Source organism: Eubalaena glacialis, chromosome X, assembly GCF_028564815.1.
Source record: "Eubalaena glacialis isolate mEubGla1 chromosome X, mEubGla1.1.hap2.+ XY, whole genome shotgun sequence".
Taxonomy (NCBI): domain Eukaryota; kingdom Metazoa; phylum Chordata; class Mammalia; order Artiodactyla; family Balaenidae; genus Eubalaena; species Eubalaena glacialis.
The window spans coordinates 72,036,014-72,046,750 of record NC_083736.1 but is presented as its reverse complement, the minus strand read 5'-3'; the positions used below and the strand labels follow the sequence as shown (position 1 = coordinate 72,046,750).

The 10,737-nt window shown below is 43.5% G+C and overlaps 1 protein-coding gene across 1 annotated transcript; it reads right to left on the bottom strand.

The window, feature by feature from the left end:
• Positions 1 to 560: 560 nt before the first annotated feature.
• TBX22 (T-box transcription factor 22) lies at positions 561 to 8,580 on the bottom strand. The gene is made up of 8 exons (XM_061178855.1): positions 8,403 to 8,580; positions 7,604 to 7,787; positions 6,656 to 6,757; positions 5,106 to 5,280; positions 4,047 to 4,211; positions 3,602 to 3,666; positions 3,127 to 3,212; positions 561 to 1,174 (listed from the first exon to the last, which is right to left on the bottom strand). Exons 1-8 carry the CDS (start codon positions 8,578 to 8,580, stop codon positions 561 to 563), a joined length of 1,569 nt encoding a protein of 522 aa, XP_061034838.1.
• Positions 8,581 to 10,737: the final 2,157 nt, after the last annotated feature.

Sequence of the window (10,737 nt, the reverse complement as noted above, 5' to 3'; positions counted from 1 at the left end):
TGTGTTCCTTCAGGATTAAATGGTCCTTAGGCTGCAAATATTAATATTAGAATGTTTATGTCTTTATTTGTACCTTAAAATTGAGATTAGTAGTTCCTTCAACAGCAGAGTATAAAAGTATAAAGCAAATGAACAATGAAATTTTTTCTACAGTTACTAGATAGATAATTACAATGAAGCCAATATTTATAGAAAAAAACTGTAATTGTTTCACTACCTTCACAGGAATTAAATCCACCTTCCTTTGGTCACTGTCAATATGCAAGAGGCAGCTGATGTGATAAACAGGCTTCACTGTAATTAGAGATTTCGTCACCTGAAGTCACTTTTCTCTGGTTATCTACCTCATCAAACAATATTTATTGAGTATCTTATTTTGAGGCCTAAGGCTACTGTAATCAGCCTTCTTACGAACATATCATAAGGCACTTTAAATGCAGAACAGAGGAATACCCTCTGATAATGAAGCTTTTTAAGCCCATTAGCTCTTGACCTTTTTTGGCTACAAATAAAGAAAATATATGCTTACATGTAATTGTTTTAGGAACTTGACTATTCCATTAAAGGCAATGGTTAATTTTTGGATACCAATGAGCATGATTGCATTTGCCTTCTATTAAAGAAACTTGACTGTTGTCATTCACTTTGAGATGGTTGGTAGCATTTACCAGTCTAGATGGCATGGAGAAGTTGTACCTATAAAAGCCATAGGAAGGATGGAAAGAGCAACCAATTGCTTCCCGGGCAATGGAGTTGGGTGATAAAATATTTCCAGGTGCCTGTAATCCATACAACATTTGATTGGAAGAATTAGATGCTTGTTGACACTGTCCATTGAAGTCTTCAGATGAAACGTATTTTGAATTGGTGGCCCCCAAGGAAGATAAAATGGGAATTTCCATCATGAGTGGGGCTAAAGACTGAGAACTGCTGCTGCTTGCTAGCCTTTCAGGAGCAGGCAAGACAAGAGGCTGCTGTCGCCAAAAATTAGTTGGGCAAATCTTGTAGCAAAGGGGCAGGTTGATATTGTGTAGGTACGCCTCTGGACAGGGCATTCCAAGGGAGCTTGTAGGTATGTGAAATGTTGGAGGGGAGCAAGGTGGAGAAAGCAAAGAGTTCAAAGGAGAGGGAGCCCCTCCACTAGAGGTCGCTGGAGATGAGCCATTGCTTCCACCTGTGAATGACAATTCAGTCAATGAACAATGAACTAAATGTTCCTACTGAATCAGTAATCATGTCGATAACTATCCCTGCTTCATTCTTAGATTAGCTTTCCTTGCAAGTTCACAGTTATTTTAAGTTCTTTGGAAAAGAACATTCCTCTGACCAAAGTTGAATATGGTATCTCTACTACTACCACTATTACTTTTGGCATTATTATTATGTATCATGCATTGAGCATTCACTATGCTTTAGAACTATACTAGGCACTTGAACAACATTTATTCAGCGAATTACAAAAGAAGCCCAATTAAATATGATCCAGAGCCAATTATATCTTACAAGTAAAAGCTGTTTTTTTAACCATAAAAAATTACTAAAATAAGCACTTGATTAAATTGAACAAATTGTTTTTTCTGAGATTTTATAGAAAGCTTCAGTCTGATTAAAAAATCAGTGCATATGAAAGTAATCTTTATAAATTAAAATAACATTTAAATATATTAGGTTTTTTCTTATATGAAAATCATAGATGGGGAAAGTTCCACAGTGTACTATATCAAGAGTAAAAGACAGTTTTGCAGGTAAAAATACCAAGATGAAAATGAAAGTGTTCATATCAATGTTGCCAGGTGATCTTTTATGGTTGCCTAGCATCTACTAAAATTAGGGATAGATATAAGGTCCAGGAAAATCTAGACTTTACACTTTATATTTGTAAGTATTTAAATTTTTAAAAAACTGGTTATTGACTGAACTTGATCAAATTTTGTGGGGTTTTTTTTTCAGGTGCTACTGTTTTTCTTAACTATTTTTATATACAGACATAGCCTAATCCTTTATCAACAGCGTGGCAAATATATTCTATAATTAAACATCCAAAAGTTATTTTAAAAAACTGGTACCCCTTTTCTTTGCAATTTGAGAGCATTCTCGACATTTTAAATAATTAAGAAAACTGTGTATTTAAAATTATCAATTAATGATCATGGTTAGCGTTATTTTTAAATTAGTGCACCATGTGTTGACTCGGATATTTTAAAAGTATGCTGCCTAGATTCTATTAAAGTGATACTATCAAATAAGTGTTCATATTTTTCTATGCAACTCTCTAAACCAAATTAATACAGTCAACTGAGTGAAATATTTCACTAAATGATTAGACTTGATCTCTTCACATTTCAATTAGTTGTTATGGTATCATGTAAAATTCAAGCTAACTATAATGTGATGGTAACCTTCAATTAATGTTTAAAGACAAACAACTTTAATGGAGTAAAGACAAAAGGGTAAAATGATTCCATATTGCTCACGAATAAAGATCTTCTATTTATCCTTAAATATCAGAGTAAATGAAGGTATGCATTCTTCCACCAGAAAGCCTGCATTGTCAAATTATTATTTAGTCATGTAATGTACTACCTGAGAACAAATACCTTGCAAATATTTTAAATGCTTATGGCAATTAAACTAATTGCCATGGCTTAGTATTGTTTTCAACATTTATTTTCCCTAGTCACAACAAAAGGAAAATTAGAGTCAAGTGATGATGAAATTTAATGGGAGTCATTTTTATCATGTGCTGAAAGTTTCTCATAAAATATTTATTTCAATATCTAACATGTTTGCAAATAAGACCACTAGTGCACCACAGGCAGATCCTAAAGAATATGAGATAGTGAGATGCTGAAGAATCCAAGTGATTTCTATAGCTTTCAGGATGTATGATAACCCAAGAAGACACAAGTCAGTAAATCCACCATTACCACGTTTATGCTCTTTTCCTTCTTGACAGTTACCCTCCCTTTTTGCTTCTTATCTCATCAGGATAAATATACACCCACTTGATTTTAAACACACATTTTCTGGCATGTACTTATCCACTTGTGTAGTATTTGTACAGAGGTTCTGGCTGTTGTTATTTCATTAACATTTAAAAATAAAAATTAATAAAACTTTTCTTACTTTGTGTGTCTGCACCAAAAGTTTTAAAATCCAAAGTGAGAGAAGGCCTCCATGGATAGGTCTCTAAAACCCCATCCAATACACCTCTGAAAAAGAGATTCAAACTTTAGCAAGTCCAGAATGCAATTCCTGAAAATAATAATTTGTGTAAGCTTTTGAGTTATTTTATAATAGTTTTTAGGGGTGAATATCTGAAATGTTTTTCTTTTATAGATAGACTTCTGAATAAAATTCCCAGTGATTATTCCCTGAATAAAAACCTAAGAATCTAGAATAAGCAATATCTTAAAAGTAGGTTGGGGAGGGAGTGGGAGGAGGCAAGATTTTGAAGACAAAACGTCCAGGTTTCTTTCTTACTACCTATTTATTAGTTACAAAATTTGGAGACTCTCAGTCTCTGAGCCACAGTTTCCTTAGCTGTTATACATGTGAAAAGGGCTATATAAATATTAGATGTGACTGTTATATCGTTTACCTGTTTCTTCCGGGATCTCTAAATCCTTTAGCAAAAGGATTCCTGTCTATTTTCAGTTTGGTAATCTATGGATTCAAAAGAGAAAGAAAGATAAAGTCAGTGCCCTCAGTAAAAACACTGCCACTGTTGCTTTTAATGGTTACAACAGCCACACAAGTTTTCAACATGTAATATGGCATGTTAAATAAACGTAAGCATATTGCTAAGTCAAATTTGGAATGTTTTATCTCCTTTCTCTCCTGACACTCTTTGTTCTACTCTCCTTTCTATCCTTTCTAACACAAGATCCACACAATTCATAATCAAACTTGCCTTGATGACAATGCAATAAGGCTATGAATTTCTTTTTAATTGTGGAAAATTCAATCCATATAGTACAGCTTCACTCTTTCCCTAAAGTTTCTCTGGAGCCATCCCTGCTTGCCTGGGACTTAGTTGGCTTTACCTGCTGGTTTTGGTAAGCTGTCACTGTGGTGAACTCAGTTTCTTTAAAGGAGAATGTTTTAACCCCTTCAGCAGGCAGGGACTGAATCCGGGACATGTCGACCCTGCTGTCCTGCTTCATCACGTGCACACGGGGCTTGTACTTGTGCATGGACTGCAGAATAATCTGGAGGAGAAATCAGTGGTCAAATGCTGCCTAGTAATTGGCTTCCCCTCCCCCACACTGGCCCCCTCTCATCAGCACCCCCAACCTTCCCACACAAAAGTGAAGCTAAACCAGAAAGCCTAGGCTAGCCACACACAAGGACTTTTCTTTGCCATTTGGCCCTGGACAGAGGCCTTCAGGCATAAGGGGTTTCAGGAACAGGGCGCCACAGCGCACCAAGAAGCAGTGATTCCATTTCCAGTTGGGGTCCTTTCCTGCTTTCAAATGTGGGTGACCATGTGATGTTCCCAAGTGTTATTGGGATCTGACTGCCTGCCATAAGTTCTCTGGGCTTAGGTAACTGATGGGAAACCATTTGACATCCCCCACCTCCTAAGCCCAGGAGCATCCTTCTTCCTTTTGTGGCTGGCACAGGGCCAGGTCAGGCAGGGCAGAGGCGAGGTGCACCTGGGAAGAAGGTTCAAGATCTACGTGACTTGAAAAGGCCTTCCATGGGGGCGGGTTGTGGAGAAGATTTCCACCATACCATGTCACACAGAAGGTGCCCATCAGGGGAAGGCAATCAGAGCCCACAGTGATTGCCAGGGAGGCTGAAGTGCCAGAGAGCTCAGGGAAGCATTCCCTTTCACTGTCCCAGACCAGGCATCCTGGCTTTAAAAAGCCTCCTTTGGTCCTCAAACTCCTTTCACTCACCATCCCCAACCCCCAGCACTCTCAGATGCCAAATAAAAGTCACAAGAGCTACTTTGGCCACAGGCTTAGAACTTGGACAGTTCCTAAAGACTACAACTAGCACATCTGGGAGACACCTCCTTGGCTTCTCCAGGGTGACCCTCCGGCTGACACCTTGGCATCCCCCTCCTCTCCTCGGGACAAAGGATTGCACACACTTACATGGCCTTTGTCGTCCATCTCGTTGTTGGTGAGTTTCACGCGATCGAAGCTGATGATCTGACGCATCCATGTCTCTCCCGAACAAGGCGAGTCCGGGTGAACATAGAACCTGGGAGTGATGCATGAGTGGTCTGTATTCCCGGCTACCATCCACTGCGAGCTGTGATACACGTACCTGAAAATGCGCGGAGTCTGGCTTTAGGCGCAGCGGACCAAAGCCAGGAGCAGGGGCTACCACGATCCGGTCCTAAAGGCCTCGGCCAAGGTTTGCCTGCTAATCTCAAAGGCAACTAGTAAAAGATACAACTTCATTTCCAAAGAGCGTCCAGGGATAGAAAGCAAACTGTAAATAAGCATACGTCATTAAAATGTAGTGAAGTGCCAGGGCAAGTATAATGTCATGGGATTTCAGAGTCTGGTTTGTATTTCCTCACAGAAACCGCAACAAAAATACATCTAACCCGTTTTACCGAGCAGAGACGCCCGAAAAATCCTCCTGTCCTACAAGCGTCAGGGGAGAAGCAGAAGGGTGAGGGAAAGTGTCTGTGCAGCCCACCGCCACCAGACCAGTAGTCTTGGAAGCCCCTTTGTCCACAATGTTTTACATCAGAATACCCTCAAGGAACTCTGCCCGCTGCGGCCTCGGGGCTGATTTTCGCATTGTCTTCACTCTCAACCGCTAAATTATGCGCCGAATTCCCAAGCCAGCTCAAACGTGATAAGCAGCTTGTTCTGCTATTTCTGGGCTACGGCCCCAGCAGGCTCTTGAGCCCAGCCTTCTTTTTGCCCCTCACTCCCAGCATTGGGTGCGTTGCAGGCTGTTTCCTAGAAAGGCTACACACCCACTTCAGTCGAACGCTCACAGGCCGAGTGCGGGCGGCTGCCGCCCAACCCCCATACCCCTAAGCTAAAGCGCTGGCCGACCCGAGCTTCTGGGCTGCCAGCAAAGAAGGGCCTCTTGGCTTTAGATCAGTTCGGCCACTTTTAGCCTGCTTTAAGTAGAGAGCTTACATCAAGAGAAAGGTTACTTGTATTCTCCCGGACCTGGCCTCCGCTTCAGGGTAGAGGCTAAGGAAGGAAGGAAAATAGACTTAGGCGAGATAACTGCTAGACTAGCTTTGGATGGCAAATCAGGGCATCGCTCAAGGACCCTGCTGCTAAAGTAGCACATTCCAGAGCCCGGTAGGGCCCCAGAAGCCCAGGCATTTCTCCCCAAATTCCTTTAAACAACTTCCCTCCCAGATGCCTGAGCCAAAACCCTCTGCAGTTTGCAGAGCCAAGGCTAGAGCAGTGGGTAGGCAAGAGGTTTGGGGTACACTGAAGCACCAGCTGGAACCTGTGATCCAGGAGTGAGAGGAAAGAAGAACAAGCCTGCTTTTCTCTCAGTCTGAACTCCCTGAACTCCAGTTTGAGGGAGAAAATTCAACTCTCAAAGCCCACAGGAGAGCAATTCCCCCTACCATGGTAGAGTTTTCAAAACAGCACTCTCAGGTTCCATAGATATGAATCCCCATTCCCAGCCTGTGGTACCCTCCTTTGGGCCTGGTTACCTATAGCGTTTGGAATCCACCGGCACCACATCGATGGCCACATAGTACTGTTTCCCTGGGTCCAGTCCTTTTACCTTGACCCGAACAGAGGGGAACATCCTCCTGTGGGAGAGAAAATAGCGACTGACCTGGGCGCTATTAGAAACGTTTGGAGCCAGGTGGGGTTGGGGACAAATGAAAAGTAAAGGAATAAACAATACTCTTCTTATTCTAGACATGTTCAGTGAATGAGATTTGCTACATGAGGAAAGATTGTTGGTTACATGTTTGATTGAACAAACTCAGGATTTTTGAGTGGATCAGAATATCCTTACCACAAGGCTTTGTCCACCCCACTTCCTATCACCACCATAATAAAAAGCTATAGAAGAAAAAGTAGGAAAGAAACAGCTGTGCCCCTCCCCTGAGTTTTCAGTGGTACTTTCTGTGAGGCAGATTTGGGAAAGACTGAAATTAGGAAGATTCCCACACACAAAAATTACCCAGCTGATGTGAAGAAGCTGCCGCACAGGAAAAGGTGGAAGAGGGAAAGCCCCACCTCAAATTGACCTGGGCTCAGGACAGTGGGCTGGGAGCCTGCTAGATGGGATATTGTCCACTGATAACTGTGAGGCATTAACAGAAAGGCCTGGGCATAGCTTAAGATGTGGGGGTGGCATCTGGCACCTGCCTTGGGAGGTCTAATTTTTGTCATATACTACACAGGCAGGAGCTGCAAGAATGAGTTCTTGGAATCAGGGTGTACAGGAAAGAAAGGCCGAGCCACTAACATGGGCCAGGCAAGGCCTAGTCTGGTCGATTGAGAGGCACTGGCTTCCAATACCTGTCTGGGGTGGGGATATGGGGAGAAGGGTACCAAAGCATAAAACTGGAGGCACCCATCTTATGAGAGCAGAACATTAAGTGCCTACTGTGTGTGGCCCTTGAACAGCTTGGGCAAAGCCGAACCTGCCCGCCTTGGTAATGATCATCTCAGTTCCAATGTCATGAAATCTCTTCCACAGCTCGGATCCTTGAAGCTCCACTTGGATAGCATCTTTTTCTTCCAGACTCCCGAAGCTGTTGCAGCCGCCGCTGCCTCCTCCACAGCCTGAGAAAGTAGTTGCTAAGGGCTCTGTCTTGGGTCGCTTTTCTGCTGGACACAGAGACGCTGAGAGTTTGAGAGAGCTTCGCAGTTCCCGCGCCCCCTTCTCGCTGACGCCTGTCTCAGAACAGACCGGCCTTGTCTCTTCCCCGGGAACCTTGGCGACTGATCTCCAAATTCCCCACAACACCCACTCTGGCCCCCTGATGGAGAGAAAGGGGCCCAGGTAGCGCCCTGTGAAATGCATGACCCTTCTTCAAAGTTGCCCATCCTCATCTCTCTCGGAGACTTTTGGTCCCTGATGCTGAATCCCCTCGGGATCTGGGTCCATGTCCTGCTTCCTACCCCGAGAAACAGCCACCCTCTGGCTCTCAGGGCTTCCGGGAGGTTGGAGAGTCTCGCTTCATAAATCTGTGGGGACCCTCCCCTTCACCGCAAATGAACCACAACACTGTGGGCTGAACTTGGAGGCTCTGAAACTTCCCCCTACAGCCAGATGGCTGAGGTATCCCCGCCGCCCCGAACGCGGCCATCGCTGGGCCAAGACATCCTTTGATAGGGCTAGCCGCCCTCCTGCAGCGACGCGGCGCCAGTCTGAGACTTTCCGATCCAGCAAGCCATGGTAGCCGGCGCTGGGGTTTGGGCCGCGGTAGGGGTACTCACCAGGCTGCTCGCTCTTCCTTCCTGCGACGCTGCTCCTTCTCTCTTCCTCCGCCTCTCCACCCTCTTTCTCAAGCAGCTCAAGTTGCGCCTCCTCTCTTGTGTCTCGCAGTTTTCTTTTGCTGGGTCTCCCCACCAAGGCTTCCACCGAGAAGGCATGCGCCCGAGAGCTCAGAGCCATCCCTGGAGAGGGTGAAGAGAACGTACTCTGCAAAGTTTCAACCTGAGCTGGGTTAGGGAGGGAGAGGGTGGGAGGGCGCAGATGACAGGCAAAGGAGGGAAAGCGGGAAAATCAGAAAAAACTGAAAACTCAGAAAACAATTTCTAAATCTATATTCAGGGGGAAAAATGTGTGTGTATATAATTTTTATATATACGTATAGATTTTCTTTGAATAGACGGAATGAAAGGAGATTAAACTGGAGCCAGAGTCCTCTGGAGTCTAGTCCCCTTTCCCTTTTCGCTCTTCTCCCTCCCAGTGGACATGTGCGGAACATCAGTCCTCAAGTCCCAGATTCCCGGACCTGGCAGAGCTCAGAGACTGGCAAGCGCGGCCCTTTTAGGGAGCGGACCTGCCCCTAATGGCGGCTCAGGTCGCTCGGATTGGGAGATACTGTTGCATCGGACTGAGTGAATACCCGGCTGGTCGTAGCCTCCACTGTTTGTTTTGGAAACTGTTGGAAGCATAAAAAAACACCGTGACACTTCAGAGACTGACAGGGAGGGGGCGGTGGGAGTGGGAGGATAGAAAGGGGTTGGAGGTTGACTGGAAAGGGGCTCAGGATAGTCTAGTGGGGAGGAGGGATACACAAACTTACTGTTTTGCATTAAATTGTGAAACTAAAAGACATGCGAAGTAATTGCCCACGGTGGGGGGGCCACTTTTCCAACAAAAGTGAAAATATTATTTAACCAAATCCAGAGAGGTGTATAGGGGTCTTTTGCTCTTAAGTGAGTACGCTGGGGAAACAAAGAGCAGCACAAACTTTCTGGGCCTGTTTGTTCTACAGTCTGGGTCTCAGACTAAGTGGACCCTGTGCTACTCTGACCTCCCTATCCAGGTGGGGAAGTAAGAGCCCGTGCAGGCAGGAGGCTCCCAGATAACCACTTTCAATGATCAAGAGCAAACCTGGACCTTCAATCCCTGCCTCTACTGGAGCCCAATATTCCCCCACACAGCCTCTTCTTACTCACATGACTTAATCAGCAAATACAGCCCAAGAACTCCGGGGCCACCAGCAGAGCACCAATCGGAATTGTGCTCGCAAGGATGTGACACCTCAAAATGTTGTGCTCAAATAATTGATTCCAGTGTATCCTGAAATATCTTCCTGGGCTAAGTTTTACTTTTCCTTAAAATGGATAAAGACACCTTCTTTATGTCAAGAAGAGACTTGCCTACCACTTCCAAGGAGCATGTTTATGCATGCAGATGTGAGATGCCTGCCTGTGTGCTTAGGATTTGGTCATGCGCTTTTCATCAGCAATAAGAAATCAGGCACCCCTGGGCTCTCTTGCAAACTGCATCCGAATTATTGACATTTTCACCTTTTCAGAGAGCTCAGCTCTCTCATGTGTACTGAACTAAGCTGTAGTTAATTCCTGTTAACTTTTTTCTGAGAGTAAAGTTATTGCAAGCCTCAGAACCAGCTTTGTGATCTGTTCAGCTGCCAAAGCACTGGGCTGTCAGGTACTGGGGGCATGAGGGATGTAATTTTATGATAGAAGTTCATTTTCCACAGCTGAAAGACTCTTTTGAACATTCTCTTTATTTCAGCCAGAAACACCCATAAACCTTTATAAGAGATTCTTCAGCCCACATGGAACATGCAGAGAGAGAGAGGCTCTGGGACCCACAGATGCCCACATTAGAAAGAAAATAAAGTTTTTTTGGTTGACAATTGGAAAATCCTTACAGTAAAATGTTGATTTTGAATTACCAAAAAATGTTATAACTAGGAACATGAAGGGAATTTATCTCTTGAAAGAAAAATAATTTTGTGGTTAATACAAATTAAATATATTCAAAATCTATGGAGATACAGAGGATATAGATGTGCCTTAAGGGATATATGGTTTATAAAAGCTCTTATTGAATATGAAATCCGAACTTGCTTTAAGGAGATAGAAAGCGATTTTTAATTCTCTAATAAAAATTCTAATATTTTATTAACCACTATAAATAGGTATGTGAATTAACACATGCACAAAACAAGGTTGGCCCTGAAAATATTGCTTCTAATGAACTGTATGTGCAACAAAGTAGATGTTCAGATTTAAGCTAATGTATCTGAAAGCATTACATTTTTCAGATATTTATGGCAGGTCAAGGGCAAAG